The sequence below is a fragment of the Piliocolobus tephrosceles genome, chromosome X (assembly GCF_002776525.5).
Source record: "Piliocolobus tephrosceles isolate RC106 chromosome X, ASM277652v3, whole genome shotgun sequence".
Classification (NCBI taxonomy): domain Eukaryota; kingdom Metazoa; phylum Chordata; class Mammalia; order Primates; family Cercopithecidae; genus Piliocolobus; species Piliocolobus tephrosceles.
Window position 1 is genome coordinate 3780151 of NC_045455.1, and position 23529 is coordinate 3803679.

Sequence of the window (23529 nt, forward strand, 5' to 3'; positions counted from 1 at the left end):
CTGTGTGTCTGAGAGAAGGTTGTGAGCCTGACCAAGGGGCTTTGGGTTCCAGATTCATTCAGCGGGGAAGGGAGTGCCTGGGAGGCAGCAGGCAGGGATCTAGCGGTGGTGACAAGACTCAACAGATCCTGCTCTCCTGGAGCAAGCATTCCATGGGGCAGACGGGTTGCCCAAGACAAGGGAATTCTCAGGAATCCTAGAGATGATAAGAAGTCCAGGGATAAACATAAGCAGGAGAGTCAACAGAGAGTTCTGGCGGGGCTAGGGTGGGGCAGGGGGTTGTGGTTTTAAGCAGAATGATTTACAAAGACATGAAGGGGGTGAGGGAGCCAGTGGTGAGGAAATCTGGGAAAAGGACATTCTTTTGGATATTTGTAATTTTGCAAGCGACGAAATATAAACACATATCATGTAAAAATGTGAACTTCACCCTCTTGTTAATTGAATGAGATGTGTTGGCTGAACACATTGTAATATTTACTATTCCGCATTTTCTAGGTGGCCTTTTTGGTCCATCTAAATTAAGTAATTCCCAATCACAGAGTATTAAGTAATAATTTAGAAATGAGATTTGTATTAAGATTTATAATGTATGTTAAAGAGGCTACATCTTAAAGCCATTGCTACCTCGGGGCCACCATGCATTGCAGCCATTTCTGCATCTAAGTTCCGCCACTGTGTTCTTGTCTCAAGTGGGTATAACCAGCTCTAAACCATCTGTGGCTGTAGGTACCACTGCATAAAATGAATTTAAATGGACTTTGGTGAGGATGTACCTTTTTTTTTTTTTTTAAGTCAGGGATATGAAGGGATTCTGGTTGAGCTGAAGCAGGCAGGAGTCATGTTCTGGAAAAGGAATGTAACAGTTACATGTCTCTCAGTATTCATGAGCATACATTTCTAGAGTCCAGGAATTAGTACGCCCTAGGCTGGCAGGGCTGAGAGATGTGGGTTCTTTCAGTGGAGTGATTCAGGGGCTGCTCTTGGAAACATAAACCTGGACTCCACTTTGTCTAAGACAGATGGTGCCAGTTGCACCAAGGTCGAAGGACCAACGAGGAGCCAGGCAGGACCAGAGTTACCAGGAGCAGGTCCCCTAACGGTGGCTGTTGGGGACCAGTGGTGACCCCACTCGGGCTTTCTTACCTCCTGTGCTTTGTGAGGAGAAACTCAGGGAAAGACGCATAAGCACATAAGCAACAAGCAAAGCAAAAGCACTTCCCCCTTGGTTCCTACACAGCCGAAGCTAACTTGTTCTGCTGAGCTCTAAACCAAGTCACCAAACAAGGTCCGGGCTCCTTTTAGGCATTCCGGTTCTAGCTGGGGCGGGCACGCTGGAAAGTTGACCTTGGTTAATGCATCCAAGCCCGAGGGAGGGCCCCACAGCCCCACTCCACACGCTGGGGCCCTTCTATAGTTGGAGACTTGGGGTGTCCAGGTGACAGCTGGACAGAGACTGACCTGACCATGACTTTGTCATTAGGAGGAGACTCTGTAAGGGGGAGAGCAGGGCCTTCAGCGCTGGTGCATGAATGTTATGATTATACCTGGGCAGAGATGCTGGATACCAAGTTGTTCACGGTGTCTTTTTTGTTCAAAGATCTTGGGGAAGGAAATATAAACTCCATCTCAATGTGTATCCAAATCGTAAAACAATGAACAATACTGATATTGTTTACTAGAACCTCGGACAGATGGTGTGTGCATTACTGCAATTTATTTTTATGCCTCTTTACATAAATGATGCTCAGAATTGAATGCGAACAATTTGAGGCATTTCCTCACGGGCAGTCTGCCGCTCTAAAATAATGATTAGTTTTGCTGTAAATTGGGTTATAGGGGGGAAAAAAGGAATAAAATTGTTCTAGTCTCAGGTTTGACTTAACAGATGCATGACTCTGGACAAATCACTTAACTTTCTTGAGCCTCAGTTTCTTCATCTGTAAAATAAGAGCGATGGTCGGCTCTTCGCAAGATGAAATGAAATAGTATACAGGACAGGGCTGATGCACCTACAGATACTTCAGAATTTGTGAAATAGCAGTGTTGGCAGTGATGGCGTGGGTTGGTGAGGGTGTGGTGTGTGCTGATTAGGTTTTGCAAGTGGTTGATAGCTTAAGATTATTTTGAAACAAACTAAAGCTGAATTTCTAACACTTATCAGCCTTAAAATATTTTGGTTTTATTTTTGAGTTTTATAGGTTGAGTTAGGAGAGGGTAAAAACACCTAGCTATGATCCTCTATAACTCTGAAAACTCAATTTCAGATGGAATTGTGGAATGTCAGCCCGGACCTCCAGGTGACCAGGGTCCTCCTGGAATTCCAGGGCAGCCTGGATTGATAGGCGAAATTGGAGAGAAAGGTAAGATACTTTGATTTTTTTTTAAATGGTGGTTCTGTCTGTGCATATGATTTTTTCCCACACACTTACTGGCTTTGGAGGCAAGTGAGGGTGGATGGAGTCAGGGCGTAGGTTTCTTTTATTTGGAACCCCCTTCAAAATCTATTCCTAGAATCAGCATCTTCTGGAACTTAGTTGATGATCTGGGAGGGAAAGGTGGAGACAGCCGTGAAGGTCAGAGTTTTGCCCTTTCTCCTTTCTAAGGACCATGGAGTCAGTCTTGCTACGGTGGGCATGGTCAGCAGAGAAAACTCAGACTGATTTGTTCTGCAATCTTTCCATTCAGTGTTTGAGAAGAGACTTCTGTTATCAAAGAATGCTCTTCCCTCCTTCAGGCCAAGTCAAAGTCTGCACATGGAATGCTTACCAATTCTTCCAGTGGTGTTTGCATCGTCATTGTGAGCAAATCTGCCGTTGATGCATTAACCAGAGTCACTCTTGCCTCTCAGTTCCATCTTTAATCTTTCTAAGTGTTTGCCTTACCACCCGCACAGGACACTTATTTAATCTCTTCAGAGATTATCCTGGACACAGAGGTGGATTATCACTGCATCAACAGTCCTGTCTTAGAGGGGAATAAGCAATGGATATTCTGGTATTTGTATGCCTGTTAGTAACCTGAGAGTAGGACAAATAGGCTGTCCCCCAAATCAGCCCCGCTGTGTACCATCTCTGCCTGTGGATTGTAAACACGTTTTAGTCTTCAAACGTGTAAAACAGAAACGATGTGTGGAGAAGTTTCAGCCAGTGTCTTAGAATTCTGACAGCCACGTACGCTGCAGGACCTGAAATGGAAGTGATCTTGGGCGTCCTCACAGGGGTGCCACTGATCTAAGTCAGTGTGCAGTTTGGGTTTTAATGAGGGTCTCCACTCTAGTTACCAGGCGCTCAGTAGTTTGTGAGTTGGGCTGTTCCATTTTATGACAGATCCAACGTCCAGAGGTTCTTCACACTTCAGTCTTAGCTGTCCATTCCCCAGATCCTAGGAGAAGCATCTTTCTTCTCGAGTCTTCGCATTCCTCTTTCGACTCCATCGTCTGCTGGGAATGCGCCTCGTCTCCCCACTCACCTGAAGCCTTGCAAACAGACACACCCACGAATGCCCTGGTGCCCAGAACTTAGCTGGGTTCTCAGCTGTGTTGCCCTATGCCCCTTCCACTGATGGGCTCCTGCTCTGCCTCCTAAAAGAGCTCGAAATGAAACTGTGTGCCTGCTCCCACACTTCAGGGGCATGGCCTACCTGCACTGGCCTTGTTCTATTTCTGACTGAGGGGCGTCCCAGGGCAGAGTGGTCAATAGCAGTGCCCATGTGGGGCTGCCAGCCAGGGCAGGGATGGGAAGAACATGGCCACATCACCTCAAGGTCCCTGGCATGGACTTTTCTACGAGCACTTTTTGCTCTGTATTATGCCTGATTCGTGCCTAGAAACCAGACATTTTAATATTTAAGACACAGGACTATCGAAGACACTGTAAGGTCTCTGAGCTTGGTTTGAAATCAAGACTTAAGATGTTAGAATTGCCAGAGACGAGCATCTCCTCCCCTCTTTCGGGGCTGCAGTCTCTCCTCTTCTGTCCCGGATCACACATGTGTTCCTGCTTTTGTGGCTTTCTTATTCCCAAGTCCACCAACCAGTGAAGTCCATGAACTGGGCTAAGCACTCAACCAAAGAGAAAGGGGACTAAGGCCTCAGTCAGAGAGAAAGGGGATAGGTAGTTTTCACATTACAGACAGAATTACAAGAGTCAAGTCTTTTCAGGCCGATAGGCACAGTTGAATTTCTGGATCACTTTTTACTGAGGCAGCCCCTGTCTTCTCCCTGCGAAAAGGACTTGGGTCTTTAAGCAGTACGTCAGTGGTTACACGTGACGCCTGCTGGAGGCAGCGGGCCCGTTCACCGAAGACAGAGACGTGCATCTGACTGCAGTTTCCACCTATTAGCAGAGAGCCATCTGGAGGAGCTGTTCAGTCACTGAGCAAACCTAAGTTTGAATGTAATATGTTAGTGACAGCCTTGCCTTTTTCTGTTCTCTCAGTGCACTGCAGAGACTTCTGGTCACATGTTACATGTAAGCACCTTTGTGTGTTCTTTTTTAGGTCAAAAAGGAGAGAGTTGCCTCATCTGTGATACAACCGGATATCGGGGGCCTCCCGGGCCACAGGGACCCCCAGGAGAAATAGGTAAGACCGACATGTGAAAAGGATCAGGTCAGTTTGCTTTGGTGTGTTGGCGTGTTTCCTGTGAAAGGGATTTCCCTCCATGAAAGGCCTGATTTTCTGCAGCCAGTCCTAGAGCATAATCAGAAGAATGCTGGGCCCCACTTCCAGGGTTTGTTCCCATTGCTGGGAATGATGAAGATGGCCTCATAAAGATTTCCTAATAAAAGGCAGCAGCATGATCGTTCCCTCCGTTCCACACATTCTGTTATCTCACAAGCAGTGAACGGAATTTACGTTTTCCTTTAAGTGGTCCCTGGGTGTGTGGGCAGGAGAGCAGGGGAGGGGTGCTGGAAGCATTCCTGCTTCTGGGTGTACATGTGCGTTGGGCCACATGTTCCCTTTCTAAGTCCATCTTGGGCATTTTAGTTATTACTCTCTTTGGATTATCCAAGCAATCATCCACTTCCTACACAGACTTTTATGCTGAGTCTTAAGAAAAGCTTTTAAGAAGCGTCTCATGGATGCTGTGTTGCTGTCTTTTTCTCTGTCTCCAATGAAAGGTTTCCCAGGACAGCCAGGGGCCAAGGGCGACAGAGGTTTGCCTGGCAGAGATGGTGTTGCAGGAGTGCCTGTGAGTAAACCTATCTGAGTTCATGTACATATCAGAAGTTGCCACCAAGCACATCAACAGAGCTGTGTCATTTTGCATTTGCAAGCATAGCTTCTGCCTTGTGTGGGAGCTGGTAAGTGTTGCTCTGTGGAGCAGTCTGGAGGGACTCCATGTGGCCTTTGTCTCAGGGGGATGAGTAAGACTGTTACCTACAGCGCCCAAACCGCAGCCGCCTTTCTTCTCACCTGGTCAGTGTTGCTTTGGCTACTGCCGACCTGTGTTCAGGTGTGGCTGAGTGGGAGTGCGTCCTTCCCGCAGGGTCTCTGGGATGTCCTGAAACAAATGGTGCCACAGGAGCCACCCCCGCGTAGCCACAGTGCAGAGCCGAAGTGCTGTCTTTCTGTGTTACCGGTGCTGGTAACATCACACCAGATCATCTAAAAGCTTGTTAGTCAGTAGGTTCAGCATCAATAGTTTCCATGGAAAGATCAAGGAAAGCAGATCTGTTTCCCTCTGAGGATTTGAAATATGTTTTTATTCTTCTTCTTACCGTTGAAAATTTCTGTTACAACATCTATTGTGTAGTTGCTTTTTCAAATCCATAAATGAAATATCTGGATCACATTTACACGAAACCTTTCAATGGGACAAAATACCAGCTTCTTCGCTTTTCTAGTTTGTTTTAAAAGAATCCATTAAATAGAAGAGCATAATAATAATCTTGAATTTTGAAGGACATTATTTTCTTGCATATAATCACTTCTGTTTCTGAAGCTTTTAAATCTCAAGGCATTGTTCCTCTCATACTTTCTTTGTCCTTCGGAGCTTTGCAAGCATGGACTGGTTTCCACAATTCCTTTCATTCCTTTTTTTCTTTTTGTAAGATATTGAAAGTCAGATTTCAGAATTACTCATTTCTGATGTAGCTCTTCAAACTTTTTAATTTTTAAAGATATTGCTGGAAGCTTCTACAAAAGAAAACCAGGGCAAAAGCAAGTTGAAATAGCAATGACCCAGCTGGAATTCAGCAATCATTTTCTGCTTTTGAAGTTAGATCTTGGGCTTTTGCTCTGCAGAACTTCCCTGGTGCCTGGGGAGCTGAGTTAGAAGTTGCAATTGTTTAAAATATATCTAAATAAATTAGAAGTTCAAATAACTGGGGTAGCCCTGACTGTAGTGGGGATCAAAGACCGAAGAACTTTGAAGGAAGCAGAAAGGACGTTTTTAACCTCTATCCACTGCCTCATCTGCTGGGTTTTCCTGGTAGACTTCCTGCCTCCACTCTGGCTGAAACACAGTCCAGACAAGCCTAATAAAGATGGAGAAAGAGGAAGGAGGTGAGGAAGAAGGAATATTGAGGAGAGATCATAATATAGAAGAAAAGAAAGGAAACCCAAATTCTACACCTTACGCCTTCATCAGGAGCTCCTTTCTTTCCGTAGATGGAAAAAGTCTCTAAAAATAGATTTATGGGTAAATAATTCAGTTGAGAAGTTAGTAATTTTCATTTTATTGAAAGATGTATTTGAAGCTCTGTGATTTAACTGGCTCAGAAATGTGGTTCTCTTATTTTGAATTTGGCTAGAAGCTAAAAGAGATATCCACAAACCAGCACACACGAGAGTAGATTAAAATTTAAAAGTGGTGAAATGCTCTGAGCTTTCGTTTGACTTAGATAGCATTTCTGTGACATTTTCTTTTGAAAGGCAAGTGTTTGATTTTTGGGAAAGAATAATGGATCATGAAAGGCCGACTCCCTGAGCGGGTTGATGATGCCCAGGTTGATCTGAGCACGTTTCATGGTTCCTGGTCCCTGAGAGGATGAATCGAAACTAACACTCCCTGCCTTTTCCCACAGTGGCACCACTTGTTAGAGGCAGATAGCATAGGTGTCAGATTTTCTCCAATTAATGCAGCCAGTGCTAAATTTTCCAGGCAGTATTTGATTCCTCAGCATTTATTTTCAAGGAGATGGATCAAAAGACCTTTGAGCTACTTAGAATCAAGAAGTTCTGTAGCAAAGAAACCACATGAGATGTCCTGGGGTCACCAATGTCACTGTTTTAAAAACCCAGATTTCTCCCATAAATAGAATGATGGCAGGCAAGGTCATCAGTGTTAGAATAAAAAATTATATTTTCTCCCCCTAAGATCACAGTATTGAGGAGCTTTATATTTTTAGGCTGTGAATAATCACTATAAAATAATATTATGATGTTTCCAGGTTGAGAAAAATGTATATTGGTTATAATTTCTTGCACTGGTATTTTTTAATTGATGAATATTGCCAGTTCAGTGTATACTTCCTCCAGTATCTCTTTTCTTCTGGACGCCAAGGATACAAAGACAGGAAACCTTGGTCCTACCTTCAGAGCCCTAAAATACTAGTGGAGAGACAGCTCTGCAAATAGACTGTCCTAATGAAGCAAAGTGATTTACAGAATGAGGACCATACAATAGACCAGAAGGCAGCCCGCGCCCACAAGAAAGGCTGCATAGAGGAGGCTAATTTTAGCTGGGATTGAAAGATGCATTGGAGCTAATATTAACTCAGAGAAACAGTTTAGAAATCCCACAACACCTTTCAAGTAAATAACAAATTTTCCATGACTCTCTGCTACAATTTCTGGCAGGTGGCTCATGGAAATAATTTGTTGCCTTTCCTGGGACACAGAGCAAATAGACTAGGTGTGTTCCACCTTTCCTGAGTAGATCCAGGTAAAGTGTCCCAGGTCATAAGGGGCATTAGAGCACGGGGCCGGCTCAGACCACCAGTAGCCGTCCATGAGAAGCTTCTGCCATGACAGGAGTGTGCTGTGTCAGCACCATCTGATCTGGCAGCTGCTGGCCAGTGGTGGCTGTTGAGTCTTTGAAATGCAGTCACTGCTAGGTACGGTGGCTCACGCCTGTAATCTCAGCACTTTAGGAGGCCGAGGCGGGCGTATCACCTGAGGTTGGGAGTTCGAGACCAGCCTGACCAACATAGAGAAATCCTGTCTCTACTAAAAATACAAAATTAGCCAGGTGTGGTGATGCATGCCTGTAATCCCAGCTACTCGGAAGGCTGAGGCAGGAGAATCTCTTGAACCTGAGAGGCGGAAGTTGCAGTAAGCCGAGATGGCACCATTGCACTCCAGCCTGGGCAACAAGAGCAAAAATCCATCTCAACGAAGCAAAACAAAACAAACAAAAAACAAAAACAAATGCAGTCACTGGGATGGAGGAACTGCATTTTTTGTGTTATTTAATTTAACTTTCCAAGTCATATTGAACAGCGCGGAGAGTTGCCGCATACTCTCTCTGTACTTTTGGAAGCCTGCTTGACAGGATTGAGCCAGGAGTCAGTGCATCGTGGTTGGCATGGATGATGGAAACGGGAGGAAGAGCAGCTTCTCCCGTTCCTTAGCCTGTAATGTTTTAGCTCTTAGGAAGCAATTCAGGCAGGAAAGCAAGTCAGCCTCATTTAGGTTAGTCCCATATTTGCAGTTTGTTTGACTTTGAGCAGGACACAGAAGTCCTTCGAGCCTCACCTCTCCCGCTGTGTAATGGGCAGATTTTACTAACCCACACCTAACTCTCCTTAGCACTCCAGGGGCACAGGCATAAGATACAAGTTTTGCAGCTGGAAATGCATAAATGTGGATCCCAGTTCCAGAACTTTCTGGCTGGGTAGTCTTGGATCTATCACCTCACTTCTTTGAGTATCAGCTTCTTCTCTGCTACGTCCTGGTTTCCATGCTTTCCTTGCAGAGCTGCAATAAGGGTCAGAGATGCTATAGAAAGGGTCATAATGCCTAGTAGGCTGGTAAGCAATGCTCGCCATATGTTCATTCTAAAGATCGGGCAAATGTTGGTCTGTCCTTGGTCGACCAACTCCCTCCTTTGAGAAGCACATAGTGTATGCACACACAGAAGCATATGCATGTGAGTGATTCATATATATCTAAGAACCTTTTGAAAGGAAGTTTATGAAAAAGAATTCACATTAAGTGAATTGTGCCAGAGTTAAAATTCTGCCAAGTCAACAGGGAGTTTGAAGATGCCTTTCTCAGGCCTAAGTGAACAAGTAAATGGGACAATTATTGGAAACCTTTTCTGTTTTTGTATGTGTGTGTGTGTGTGAAATCCAAGTCTCAGGATGCTGGAGGAGAAACCATTGGTGGGTGTGGGTGTTCTTTGCAGATTTAACTTTCCAGGAACGGAGCAATGTTCTAGTGTGAGTCTCTTGGGTAGGTCAGTTTGACTCTGCTGACTCGACATAACTTATCATAGAGCTGGCCCAGCGCACACTCCAAGTTTCCTCTCTCACTGGTGCCCTGGAAGTCCTTATCTCTTCTAGAATTCTGGGCATGAGCATAAAAGGAAACTTGTTCAGTATTCACAGAAGTATTCAGCACTGGCCAGGAGGTGCTGACGGGTGGCTCACTGGGCCCAGAAGCTGGAGAAAATGCTTCTGCGTGCCGGTGGGACTGAGGCAGCAGGCAGAGCTGAGGACAGCGATTGTGCTTTGAGTCTGTCCATGACTGAAGCTGCACAATGAACCACACATCAGTCAGCACCTCCTGACAGGTGCTGCGTGTTCCTGTGAATGTTGAGCAGTTGTTAGGGAAAGAAAGCTCCCTGAGGAGAGCTGGGTGCCCCAGGCCACACTGTAACTCCCTCGGCCCCAGCCAGGTCTCTGTTTGAAATACCTAATTAAGATAAGTGTTCTTCTTAAAAACACAAGAAGTGCGGCAGACCAGGGCTTTGTCACAGAGCTCCTGGCTTGCATCTGGAAAATGAATGATGAGGTGTGAATGCATGACCATTTTCAAGAAGGCGGCTTCTTGATTCTGTGGTTGCCTGTGTTACAGTCACACTGGTGTGCTTCGTGGATGGGTCTTCTGTGGATCACAAGGCTTTGTTCTTACAGGGGCCTCAAGGTACACCAGGGCTGATAGGCCAGCCAGGAGCCAAGGGGGAGCCTGGTGAGATTTATTTCGACCTGCGGCTCAAAGGTGACAAAGGAGACCCAGGCTTTCCAGGACAGCCCGGCATGCCAGGGAGAGCGGGTTCTCCTGGAAGAGATGGCCATCCGGGTCTTCCTGGCCCCAAGGGCTCGCCGGTATGTTTATCTCCAGACTTTGAATGTGCATTTTACAATGTGGATCTGCAAAGAATCAGGAGATGAGTAATTTGAATCATATCTATGTATTTCTGTCTCCTTGATGATGGCACAGATGAACTTGTTTCATGGTTCATGGAACAACTGAAGTCTATAAACCTAGGCATTGCCAGTTATTATTGACAGATAATTAGGTGATAACAGATCAGTGTCTTCTGATGCCTTTGGGGGAACTGAACAGATGTGTTTGTGTATCTTTTTGCTTTGGATGGGAGGTGAAATCTGAAGTTAATAGTATTCATGTCATTGTTTGCAAAAGATTCCAGGTATCAACATCTCGTTCTCTGAAGTATCTCCCTAAGTAGATGAGGGAGGGAGAATGCTCATCTAAGGGAGAAGATTTCTCCTGGTGTCACATATTAACTACAAGGTGGCCCTCCTGGGAGGGTAGATGGAGTAAATAAATAGCGTGAACTAGTTAACTCCAGTACTTATTGACCACAGATGTCAGAAGAATGTGATAAGGACAGGGTGTTGGTTTGTTTCTGGTAACAGTGTCTTTTTCCTCTTCTCACATCAGGGTTCTGTAGGATTGAAAGGAGAGCGTGGCCCCCCTGGAGGAGTTGGATTCCCAGGCAGTCGTGGTGACACCGGCCCCCCTGGGCCTCCAGGATATGGTCCTACTGGTCCCATTGGTGACAAAGGACAAGCAGGCTTTCCTGGAGGCCCTGGGTCCCCAGGCCTGCCAGGTGAGGCCTGAGAAACTCCTGGTGCAGCATGAAGTTGTAAACGGAGGCTGGCGCAGGCACCTCGGGTGCCCACAGAGTCCCGGGGCTCGCATAGGCTGGGGCGCACACTTGGCTTGGATTCTTCCAGGAGTTCAAGAAGGGGCGGGACCTGGGCAAGCCTTTAGCCTTTTGTGCCTTCCTTTCCTCATGTATGTGTATGTGATGGGCCAGGTAATATGCAGGTTCTCCCTAAAAAGAACTCGGGTTTACAGTCCTCATGAGTAAGTATACAGCACGCACCAGCTAAAATCAGCCTTTACGTAGAAGTCACACCGAGGTCAAGTCATTTTCCTCTCCTTACCCATTTGACTTTTCCCAATGAGCAGCCCATTTTGGCTTCTGTGTAGCCCGAGTGGTGTGATCTCCACCCCTTCACAGTAGGCAGATGCCTGTGAACGTATTTACAGAGGCCCCACAGCGCAATGGCGATTTCATTCCATGGTGGTTTTAGTTGTCTGCTGTTTTCTCAGTGAATCACACATGAAGCTCTATGCTGAGCATTGACAAGATGTGGTCAAAACCACAGATGTGGTCCCTGCCCTCTGGCACAGCCTGTTCAGAGGGTTTCCAGGGAACCCGTAGCAGGGATGAGTGTGGACTCCCTCGTCATTCTCCTCTCCCATGACTTGCTTATTTTCAGGGCCAGTGGGAGGTGGGTGTGGCGCTGGGCCTTGCACACAGCAGGTGCTAATAGTTTATTAGCTGACCGCGATTCCCAGTAGACATGGAGCACTCCTCGTGCTCCCATAATGAGAGCACAATCCCATAATGAGACGAGGAGAGGCCAGGAATGCCTTGTGTGTAGATGAGGGAAGTAAATGCACGTTGCTAGGAAACATTCGGAAAGTTGTAAAAGTGAGTGAAAGGACTTAAAGTGATTAAAAATATGTAACTAGTAAACCTTAAAAAACATAGTTATTTATAAAGTAGCTGGTGCCAGGCATGGCACCTAGCACTTTGGGGGGCCAAGGTGGGCAGATCACCTGAGATCAGGAGTTCGAGACCAGCCTGGCCAACATGGCGAAACCCTGGCATCTGTAATCGCAGCTACTTGGGAGGCTGAGGCAGGAGAATTGCTAGAATCCAGGAGGCAGAGGTTGCAGTGAGCGACCATTGCAGCATCGCACCATTGCACTCCAGCCTGGACGACAGAGCAAGACACTGTCTCAAAAGCAAACAAACAAACAACACACACACACACACACACACACACACACAGTCCAGTTCCTAAGCATTCCAGCACGGGAAATGGGAAATGTCAGCCAGCGTTTGATGGAAGCCCAGGTGTAGTGTGCTAACATAACTGTTGCTCTTACCCTTCTCCCTGCTGTGTCATCAGTGAGTCCTTAGCATCAAGTTCTGATGCCGTTGATGGCTGTTCTTTGTTTAGAAAGGTCCCAGAAATGTCTCTTTTATGACTCCGTTAGAGGTAGGGTGATACCGGGTTTGATGGAGGAGGACTTTGGTGAACCAGGCATAGGGACTTGTGATCACTTTCCCTTGGGTCTCTTGATTCCACAATCAACAAATCAAGTGCCGTCTTTGTGCTTGTGACATCTGCAGATTTTCGGAGCTGTCAAAGGGAATTAGCCTTTCTTTTGGCTTGAAACTACCATCAGAGAAAGCAGCTGGAGTACTCACAAATACACACTAGCAGATGGGGAAGAAGGCTTCTGGGGAGGGGGACAGGGCTGTTGATCCTCTGCCCACAGCTGTAGGGATCCTTGGCCGTCCGGACCCAATTAGCTTCGAGATCAGAAAACAGACGTCTTTGATCTGCCAGAGCTGTGTTTAACTGGTGATCATAAAAGCCTGGCGCCCAGGGGTGTGTGTCACCGACAGCAGGTATTACCTAGGGTCAGTCAGTTGGCGTTTCCCAAAGTCTATAGCTAAAGAGTGTGCTGGCTGTTCTGGGGAGGCCCCACATAGCTTGAATCCTTACAAGGTATACGAAGATTTGGTGCATGCATTCTTGCAGGGGAACCCTTTGGTCCTTTCTTAACAGCAAAACCCTGACACTCCAGTGGCTCTCCTAGGTATGAGTGCCCAGGGGGCTGGGCCTGTGCTTCCTGGCTTGGGAGGAAGGATGGTTTTGCCTGTGCTGCTCAAGTGAACGCAGAGCTCTCCAGCTGCACCATTATGGATAATGAATCACTTGTAATCACCCACAGATCATGTTGTTTGGATAATTTACCACCAAATGAACGTAATTTAGGTCAACCTCAAAGCAACTTAGATTTTGGTAAATTGAGAGAGAACAGCAAAAGTATTTTGACTTTTTGAGACCGACTCACTAAGAAATCACCCAAAGTCATCTCACATGTTGTTGTTGTAGATTTTTCAGCTTCTTGTGACTCTTAATTGTGGACTCTTAAGGGATTCTTACGTCTAACAAACATCTTGGTCATTTTGGATATGCGTTTTGGGGAGAAGCGTAGCTCTCTGTGAAAGATCCTAGAGGCACCAGGGGAAGAAGTGGAGAACACAGACAGAGGCTCTGCTCTCCACGCGGGAAGAAGTGGAGAACAGACAGAGGCTCTGCTCTCTGGGCACTCGTGGTCCTGGGTGGGACGTGGTACTCAGCCCACCCACTGCGTGTCCTTGCTCTGTTGCACGCAGCCCACCCACTGCGTGTCCTCGCTCTGTTCCACGTGGTCCCCATTCCTTCATCTTTTGTCTTTGCTTTTTTTTTTTCTAGGTCCAAAGGGTGAACCAGGAAAAGTTGTTCCTTTACCAGGCCCCCCTGGAGCAGAAGGACTGCCAGGGTCCCCAGGCTTCCCAGGTCCCCAAGGTACGGTTGGAATTCCAGCTCACCGGGACACCACAAGAGTTTCCTCACGTTTTTCTCACGCTGACCGTTGGTCTTTCTCACCACAGGAGACCGAGGCTTTCCTGGAACCCCAGGAAGGCCAGGCCTGCCAGGAGAGAAGGGTGCTGTGGGCCAGCCGGGAATTGGATTTCCAGGGCCCCCCGGCCCCAAAGGTAACCCTGCCAGACGGATGCGAGCCTTTGGTCTGCCTGTGACTTCCGTGAGAAAAGAGGAGGTAGTAGACATAAAAACACCACAGAAGCTCGTGACCGCTGTTCAGGGAGGCTTTCTGAAGAGCCCAAGCGGTGCTGAGCACAGCGATTTCAGGCGCTTCTATGCAATAGCTGACTTGTAGTGTAGAGTTTCGTTGGGAAGATGGGATGCTAAAAGGCTGTGCAAGCTGCATGGATACTGCCACCAACGGCGCCTGCTGAAACCCACCCTCCGGGTGTTTGCTTTTGTCCGTGAGGAAGACTTGCAGTCCACCTGAACACAGCGGAGTGGGTTGGGAGTGAGGGGAACACCCAGGGACAGGTGCAGGGAGTTACAGGGAGGGGCTTTGTTCCGTGGGGAGGAGTCCTATGGGTGTTAGAGCTGTCACTTCCTGCTGAACACTGGAAGGAGGTAAGGAGGGAATTTCTTTTTTCCCCGCTTTTCACATTTCTTAAGTCTACTTGTCCTTCAGGTAGACTCTGATCAACACACTTGTCATCACATCCTTCTGTTCAGGACTGAGGAGAAGGTGCTGTGAGCACAAAAGGGATGTATTGTATAAGGAAGTTTGTCTTTATACAACACACCATGCAGTCAAACTTAGGTTGAAATCTCCTCCAGCCTCCCAGGCTTCCTACCCAGCAGCTCTAGGCTCCATCCACCCTTACTGCTGTAGGCTGCTAGCTTGGAGAAAGGAGACGACAGCCCCTCTCCTCTGACAGCCATGCAATGCCCACCTACACCATGGCTGCTTCCCTCAGGCTAGGCGGGCAGCAGAGCGTCCGTGTTCAGGGCGGCCAGGTGCTGAGGCCTCGCCACACTCACGACTCCCTCACATTCCCCCATTGCCTCACACAGTGCCTCCCTCACTGGAGGCCATGTGACATGGAGTTGCTTGGCTTTGTGGCAGAAAGGAGGACAGCCACTCGAGGTCACACCCTATCTGTGCAGCAGCCCTACAGGCGGTGTGATTCGGGCCTGTGCCATTGCAGACTTACAAATTACTGGACATCGGAGACCTCAGCGTTGCATACAAAGGGTCTGAACCAGTGGCTGGCCAGCTTCACGGCCCATCAGAGCTTCCAGGGCGGGGCACAGACAGTGGGCAGGTGTCTGTCAGTCACAGATCCTGTGGGATCTTGAAAAGTGGGCCTGCCTTATAGGCCCCTGGGGTCTGCATTTCTGATGAGATGATGGTGCCCCTGCCCCCCTAACCACACCTTGAGTAGATGAGCAAAAGTGCTCTTCTCATGGGCAGGTACGAAGGGGTTTGTTTTGTTTGGGGAGAGTAGGATGGGAAAGAAAAGTTTGAAGAGAACGGAAGGAAAGGAAAGGAGAGAGAAAGAGGAGGGCAGAGGTGCTGGAAGAGGCGACAACGCACCCGACGCCTCTGCTGGGCGGTCTCCCCTGGCCTCTTCCAGCCACCTCCGAAGGCCTCCACAGTTGACTTTCTCAGATCAAGTCGGCATATTTGGGCAAGACTAAAAGTGAAGAAAGTGGGGAACAGCGTTGTAATTGGAATGTTTTTTTTTTTTAAACTCTTCAAAACAGGTGTTGACGGCTTACCTGGAGACGTGGGGCCTCCAGGGACTCCAGGTCGCCCGGGATTTAATGGCTTACCTGGGAACCCAGGTGTGCAGGGCCAGAAGGTGGGTGCCAAGCATTCCCTCGATGACCCTTCTCCCCCATCCTTGTTATTAGTTGGACAGAAAAAACGCAGGTTATGAACCTCCCAGGACATGTTGGGCCAGCAGGATTTTGTTTTTGATGAAAGAACATAGAATAGACAGTATCAGAGAACATAGCACGTGGAAGTGAGTATTTTGAGGGGAAACATTTGTTTTGATTTTATGAAACATTTGTTTCAATTTTATGAAATTGTATGACAGACATGTTCTTGCCTGTGTAAGCCAGAACTCAGGGTAAAATATGTTTCTTCCTGTGAGAAGTAGATGAACGCTGTTTGAAAGCCACTGTCCTGAAAGAAAGCATAGTCACCCAGGACCGTTTCTCAGCCTCAGCACCACTGGCATTCTGGGTTCAATAGTTCTTTTCTGTGGGGCCTACCCTGTGCCTTTGTAGTGCTTTTGGCAGGAGCAGCCCTCCCTCCACCCATGCGTCACCAAAAGAGCACCCTTCCACCCAGTCACAACTGAAAATACTTCCAGACAGTGGCAAATGTCACTAGGGCGACCAGGTTGCCCAGCTTGAGAACTATTGGTACAGGGTGAAGTCAGGATTCTCCTTGCCCTCAAATATTCTGCTACCAACTTGCCTATACTTGAAATTCTGCTCAGCAAATGTGAGTGACTACCAATTAGATCCTTTCCTGTCCTGATTGTGAGGAACCGATGTGACACTGCTGGAAGGCATTGGTACCAAACGGGAGAAAGGGCCAACAGCCATTGATAAACGTCGCCAGTGACGGACCCAGGTGGGGCCTGCTCCCTGTCCGTCAGGAGAGGGCAGGTGGGCACCACAGGGGCCGCGCCTCTGGGATCCCAGGGCAGGTTTCTTCCCAAGAAATACCTGACAGCAGGGTGCCCTCCTCTGGTGGCTGAGGCTGAAGAGAAACCTTTGGACCTTTGTTTTTGTACAACCCGCCACCAGCTTCCCCTGATAACCTACGTTGCATTTGAACATTTAGTCAACTACGGCAGCATGTGGATCATCTTAAACTTAGTGCAAGACTCGGGAGTTAGTACATGCCTAATGGAATGGGAATGAAAGATTTAATTGATGATTTAAGATACCGTGCTTCTTCAAGAATCCCCTTGATGGAGTTCATTCCATTTCGAAAATTTCCTTCTGGGACGTGTAGAGAACTTACCACTGCCCACTAATGTCCAAATCCTCCCTCTCTGGAAATGTCATTTGCAGACAGGGGACACCAGTGAAGCACTGTGATATCATGGCCACCTGCTTGCTTTAGAGCCTTACATCTGTGCCTGATCCAGGCTGTTTCCAAGGCACCCTCAGCCTTTGTTTTAATCATCTGTATCTATCAAAGCCCAGTGAGTCATGCCGTAGTTTAAAATGCTTAATTTACCGTGAAACTTTCATTAATCCAAAAAAACTAAATAACTGGTGTCCATGCTAGCCCTGGAACCTTGCCATCTCTTAGGAAGAACTCCACTAACTACTCACAAATCATATTTGGCATTTTACTGGTTACTTAGGGTCAGTGCTTTGTCACAGGCACCAGGCTGCAGAGTTGAGGGGACAAGCTCAGGTCAGAAGACTTAAGAAGAATGTCATTTATCCATGGGGAGCCTTGCTTTTTGTCCTTTGTAAAGTGAAAACAATTTAAGTTACTCACCTACAGGGCTTGTGGTGAGATTGAAAAGATGTGATAGGTATGAGGAAGCTTTGCAAATGCTTGAAAAGGGTTGAACAGATAATATTCTTACTAAATGCATTGGCAGTATCTATTAAGTCTTCACTTATGCTATTGGTTTGATAAAAATATTGACTTTGCAAATCAATTTGCTTCTCTGTGCTTTGGGGATTTTCAGGGAGAGCCTGGAGTTGGTCTACCGGGACTCAAAGGTTTGCCAGGTCTTCCCGGCATTCCTGGCACACCCGGCGAGAAGGGAAGCGTTGGGGTACCAGGCGTTCCTGGAGAGCACGGAGCGATCGGACCCCCTGGGCTTCAGGGGATCAGAGGTAACTTCCTGCAGATCATCCTGGATGGTTTCAAGGATGGGATGTGCTTACTTTTGCCTTCCCATAGCTCCTACCGTGTATATTTGATATGTATTTGTTGAACGAATGATGCAAATCCTGGAGGCCTAGAGCTCCTGGCTTTCTGTTGCTGGGGCCGTTTGTGTGCCTGGGTCTCCTATGCTGGGAGACATGCCACTGCTCCTGCACAGCTTATTCTCAGTTTTTCTTCTCCAGGTGAACCGGGGCCTCCTGGATTGCCAGGCTCCGTGGGGTCTCCAGGAGTTCCAGGAATTGGCCCCCCTGGAGCTAGGGGCCCCCCAGGAGGACAGGGACCACCGGGGTTGTCGGGTGAGTGACATGCTTCTAGAATTATCCCTTCCCAAAAGCATGCTTTCCTGAAGCGTGGGAGATGAGGCTGGGGTTTCTATGAAGGGAAGCTTAGCACAAGGTGTGAGATAAAAAGAGAAAAAATAGAACTCCAGTTTGTGAAAATAGGTTTGATTGTTTGCTTAAATGTAGTCCCAGATTTTTTTCCCCACCCACTGAGATTATGTGCCAAAGAGACCTTTCCTTTATTGTATACTCAATCACGTTTTACATTTTATTCTAACTGATGTCTCTATATTATCTTTCCATAGGAGGGTTAATTAGTTGTGGATAATTTAATTGAGTCCATATCTAGAACCTAGCTTTGCCTTTGATGGTAATAATCATAGAATTAAGGTGGTGCATGGAAATTAGAGTAAAACTAGCCCGAGTCCTAAATACCGTGGCAAGGCAGTGGTGGTGCTTAGGGTGGCGTTGCTGACTCTCAATGACAGGAGAGGGAGGTGCTTTTCTTTTAGAACAAGAGCCGTTTGATTATCCTGATGACCCCAAACACTGACACCTAACAGATGATCCATTCAGGCCCCCAGTGTGGGCATGTTCACGTGCTTTCTGCAGAAAGTCAGAGTTAAACAGAGCACTGTACATTGTAGATCTGTAAATTCTGCTAAAAGTTATTTGCGTTTCACCCAACTGCAGGCCCTCCTGGAATAAAAGGAGAGAAGGGTTTCCCCGGATTCCCCGGACTGGACATGCCAGGCCCTAAAGGAGATAAAGGATCTCAAGGACTTCCTGGCGTAACAGGACAGTCAGGGCTCCCTGGCCTTCCTGGACAGCAGGGGTCTCCTGGGATTCCTGGGTTTCCAGGTAAGTGATTTTTGAACTTCTGCCTGGATCCGTCATGAGGACATGGGCCTCACCTTATTCTTTTTGTGACTCTTAGCATATACTGTCAGCGTTCAAAGCGAGGAAGTGTTCACAGTCCTTTCCTTTGGCCACAGGCTCCAAGGGAGAAATGGGCGTCATGGGGACCCCCGGGCAGCCGGGCTCGCCAGGACCAGTGGGTGTTCCGGGATTACCGGGTGAAAAAGGTAGGGGAACTGATAACCCTAGAAGCTCATCTTGTGTCTATTTCTCGATGTCACTTGGGAAATTCCCAAGTTGTCGTAGATCATATTTCACTTTAAGAGGCCCACAAAAGAAGTGAAGAACATCAAGCCAAAGGCTAGGAGACCCCCTTCTTCCAGTAGGATTCCTGGTGCTCAGTGCACATGGGGTTGAAACTGTGCTTGGCCAAGCAAATCAGAAAGAAATCGGGCCTTCCTTCTTGGCACAGATGAGATTCTTCTTGTGAGAAATGGTGGCATCTTCAGCCATGCCAAGACACAGGGACCGAGTCCTTAGACTCAGATTACCAACCTGCGCGAGTTTACAAGGCTTCGTCTTTATTTCTTATCTTGTTGTTTGAGGTTGGTCCAAAATAATGTCTTTTAAAAAGAAATACTGCAAATATGACAGATGAAAAGGTCGTTTGTTTAGTAGAATGATAACATTCCTGTTCTATTATTTTGTATAGAACTGAGGGGCACTTTGAATAAGAGTGGTAAAGATATGTAGGACGGAGAGAAATGTAAGTTATCTAAACCTGAAAGCCAAGTCACAAGCATTAGAATTATTAGCGAATAATGAATTGTAGAAAATGGCTTTTTACTGCTCCTTTACCTGGGGTTGGATTCTTCTGTGTCTCAGACGCTGGTCATTAATGCCATTTTGGACACATTATTAGTGCTTTGTAGCCGCTTTGTCAGCTGCTCTCCCAGTCAACAAGAATGTAAGCCTTATGAGCATCTCTGCAACACTGGCCCAGGCTCACCGGCGCCTTCTCTTTCCTCTGCAGGGGACCATGGCTTTCCGGGCTCCTCAGGACCCAGGGGAGACCCTGGCCTGAAAGGTGATAAGGGGGATGTCGGTCTCCCTGGCAAGCCTGGCTCCATGGATAAGGTGGACATGGGCAGCATGAAGGGCCAGAAGGGAGACCAAGGAGAGAAAGGCAAGTCCGGGAAGGCTTTTCACGGCCAAGCTCAGAACCACACTGTGTCTCTCCTGGGTTATCGGGTCCCCCATAAATAATACCACACCAACCTGTGTTTCTGCAGCAGCTTGCTTGCAAGCAAATGCAGGTCATTGCTATTTTCTTCTCTGATGTGTAGGACAAATTGGACCAATTGGTGAGAAAGGATCCCGAGGAGACCCTGGGACCCCAGGAGTGCCTGGAAAGGATGGGCAGGCAGGACAGCCTGGGCAGCCAGGTACGGTGTGGAGCTCTGGTCCCCAGTGTGGCAAGGGCTCGGGATGAGGCCTGTGTTCGCCAGCTCTTTCTGTAGATGTCAACCTGCCATATTGCTTTCTTCATGGTTCTAGGACCGAAAGGTGATCCAGGTATAAGTGGAACCCCAGGTGCTCCAGGACTTCCGGGACCAAAAGGATCTGTTGGTGGAATGGGCTTGCCAGGTAAATTGGATTTAGAAGAGGGTTCTCTAGCCTGTGTGCCTGTGGTATTGGTAGGGCATGTCTATAGAATGAGATCCTCTTCAGCTGAGACGGGCAGAATCCAGGCAGATGTGTCTTTCACACGAATTTGCGTCCTCAGCTCTGAATGGTCTCCCGCTCAGGGATGGATGGCATTTGGCTGACAGTGTGGCCATTGCTAAGAAAACTCACCATCTAATGTAATAAAACACGGGCTGTATACAGCCAACTTTTGATGATCTCCAAGTGACCGTCCCCTTGGCTAGGACCCTAGGAGACGCTGGCTTCTCCATCCAGGCTTCTCAGCCTGAGTAGCTCATAGCTCCAGAGCCCTTTGTGTTAGTTCAGAAGGATTCTCTGGACTCCTCTGCTCCAAGCCTGGACTAGCCTTAATGCTTTGCCATCAGTGTGTATTGCAGTGAGAGCAGCCGGGAAGAGGAGGAGAGTGCGGGAAGGGCTGGGTGGTGACGGTCCTCAGAGCTCACTCAGAAAGGAGGAGAGTTCAGGTGGGAAGCACATCTTTCCATCTCCTCCTGAGTCTTGATCAGGTGCTGTTATCACTTTAATTAAAATATAGGCATCTAGGTTGCTGGTCATGCCTATGTGTGAATAAGCTTGGCTATCAACATGCATCACAGAACCGAGTGTGCACGGACTCCGGCCTGCCTGCCTCATGGTCCCTGTGATGTCTGGCTGATGAGAGCTGGCTGTGTAATAAAGAACATAAGATAGATGTTTATTCTGTTGAGAAAGTAAATATTCTAGGTAGTTAACGTATTTCTTCCATCTCATAACATGATGGTCTTAAAGGACAGGAGAGACGTTTCCTAGCGTGGCTCTGATGTGATCTGGGTGACTGACATGTGCTGGGTCATGAGCCGATTGATACATGAGGGATTTGTGTTCTTGTGTCTCATTCTTGGCTGGTTGTGGGGGATTCAGGTTCTTGTATCTCATTCTTGGCTGACTGTGGAAGTGCTTTTTCATTTGTAACACCAGCACTAGCTAAGCCCAAGGTTAGTTTCAGTTGTTTGTGTTTATAGGAACACCTGGAGAGAAAGGTGTGCCTGGCATCCCTGGCCCACAAGGTTCACCTGGCTTACCTGGAGAAAAAGGTGCAAAAGGAGCGAAAGGGCAGGCAGGCCCACCTGGCATAGGCATCCCAGGGCTGCCTGGTGAAAAGGTAACCAGCACTCTGCATGGAAAGGTCCCCTTCTCGCAGCTCAGTGGAGAGGCTGTCTGAGAAATGCTCAGCAAATATCTCAGCACACTCAGTGAGCCATAACACAAGGGATTCCCGCAAGGCAGCACAGGCTGCCTCTCCTTCCCCTTGTGTTCACTACCTCTCCCCCAAGGAAGAATCTAGAAACTGGTGAGATGCTAAGGTGGGAGACAGCTGTCACTGGGATAAAACAGAGAGGATGGAGGGCAAAGAGGGATGGCAAGTAGAAACCAGGTGGTTGGCTCTGCCGTGCTTAAGTTTTCCTCTCCATTCAGAAGTGGACTTTGATTCTTTGACGAGAAATCTGGAAATGGAGTTTTGCAATGCAATATTCATTGCACCAAAATGTGTACCATTATCTATAATATGCCTACAGATGCATGCCCATGGACAAATGTAAAGTTAATATGCCTGACTTTTACTTGCAGGGAGATCAAGGGATAGCGGGTTTCCCAGGAAGCCCTGGAGAGAAGGGAGAAAAAGGAAGCATTGGGATCCCAGGAATGCCAGGGTCCCCAGGCCTTAAAGGGTCTCCTGGGAGTGTTGGCTATCCAGGTAGGTGAGCGGGGCTTCTCTTGGACTTGGGGATCTAAGAAATCAAAGAAAAGCCCAGACTTATGGATACTCTGGTGTTTGTTTTTTTCTTTAGGGAGCCCTGGGCTGCCTGGAGAAAAAGGTGACAAAGGCCTCCCAGGATTGGATGGCATCCCTGGTGTCAAAGGAGAAGCAGGTAGAGGGCCCTCTTTGGGACACAGCCCGGGCACACAGAGAAGAGTGGCCAGGGGATGAGAGGCCCTGAGGGGTTCCCATCACAGATGGGGAGCAGGGAGGCCAACCCTCCTGTCTCCCATTTTCAGATGGGAAAACAGTCTAGTGCAGGTTACGGGGTCTTTCTGAGGTCTTGTCACTAGCAGGATCTAGGACTGAAATCTCCAAACTGTTTTTGTGGCTGTCATGGAGTTTTTGTCACCAGCTTTTGAGGATCAGGGTTTGGTGGTGTTGCTGAAAGCATGCAGGGTCCTTTCTGAAGGGAAGTCAGAACCGAGCTCAGGAAAACCAGGTGTGCTTGGGAGGGAACGGCTCCCTTAAAGGATGCCAGCAAAGGACCATTTGGTATGGCAACTAGGGTGCTGTGAGAGGTTGTGCAGGTGTCTGATGTGACTTTTCTCTTTGAGGTCTTCCTGGGACGCCTGGCCCCACAGGCCCAGCTGGCCAGAAAGGGGAGCCAGGCAGTGACGGAATCCCGGGGTCAGCAGGAGAGAAGGGTGAACCAGGTATGGTCCAATGCCCCACTCCCTATCAGAATCAGCAGTGTGCACTCCCAGAGACCTGCAGACTGCCTGTGCTCAGTGGACAGAGCTGGGCACAGAGCACCCCCTAGACTGCCCATCCCTGCAACTATTTAAACACTGATGTGGACGTGTGGAATAGAGTGGGATGAGAGGAGGGGAAGAAGGGAAGGAGGATTTATTATCCCATAAATACTTAGGGCATCTTCCCCTGAAATAACCTGAGCTCTCAGTGATGAGTCAGAGACACATAAAATACCTGCTGTCAGAACACTTGCCATTTCCCTTGTGGTTACTATGACAAAACAAAGCAAAGCAAAACAAAACTCTTTTCTCTGCCCAGCATTTCCCCATTTGAGGGGGAATGGTTGGAAATATTGGTTGGCCCCTGAGTCTGCTCCTGTCACAG

At 47.7% G+C, this 23529-nt stretch overlaps 1 protein-coding gene across 2 annotated transcripts in view; it reads left to right on the top strand.

The window, feature by feature from the left end:
- The window catches only part of COL4A1 (collagen type IV alpha 1 chain), a 152480-nt gene that overhangs the window by 104902 nt on the left and 24049 nt on the right, over nucleotides 1–23529 (top strand). Inside the window, exons 22-40 of one of the 2 annotated variants that reach the window (XM_023217643.1) lie at nucleotides 2268–2363; nucleotides 4501–4584; nucleotides 5124–5194; nucleotides 10086–10277; nucleotides 10858–11026; nucleotides 13764–13856; nucleotides 13943–14047; nucleotides 15639–15736; nucleotides 17603–17753; nucleotides 17988–18101; nucleotides 18780–18947; nucleotides 19082–19171; nucleotides 19978–20130; nucleotides 20291–20389; nucleotides 20502–20591; nucleotides 21653–21792; nucleotides 22260–22386; nucleotides 22481–22561; nucleotides 23007–23105. In XM_023217643.1, the coding sequence (XP_023073411.1) occupies nucleotides 2268–2363; nucleotides 4501–4584; nucleotides 5124–5194; nucleotides 10086–10277; nucleotides 10858–11026; nucleotides 13764–13856; nucleotides 13943–14047; nucleotides 15639–15736; nucleotides 17603–17753; nucleotides 17988–18101; nucleotides 18780–18947; nucleotides 19082–19171; nucleotides 19978–20130; nucleotides 20291–20389; nucleotides 20502–20591; nucleotides 21653–21792; nucleotides 22260–22386; nucleotides 22481–22561; nucleotides 23007–23105 (2220 nt within the window). Of the gene's footprint in view, nucleotides 1–2267; nucleotides 2364–4500; nucleotides 4585–5123; nucleotides 5195–5758; nucleotides 6659–10085; nucleotides 10278–10857; nucleotides 11027–13763; nucleotides 13857–13942; nucleotides 14048–15638; nucleotides 15737–17602; nucleotides 17754–17987; nucleotides 18102–18779; nucleotides 18948–19081; nucleotides 19172–19977; nucleotides 20131–20290; nucleotides 20390–20501; nucleotides 20592–21652; nucleotides 21793–22259; nucleotides 22387–22480; nucleotides 22562–23006; nucleotides 23106–23529 lie in introns of those variants that run through there. The other variant, XM_023217644.1, reaches the window with a different exon arrangement.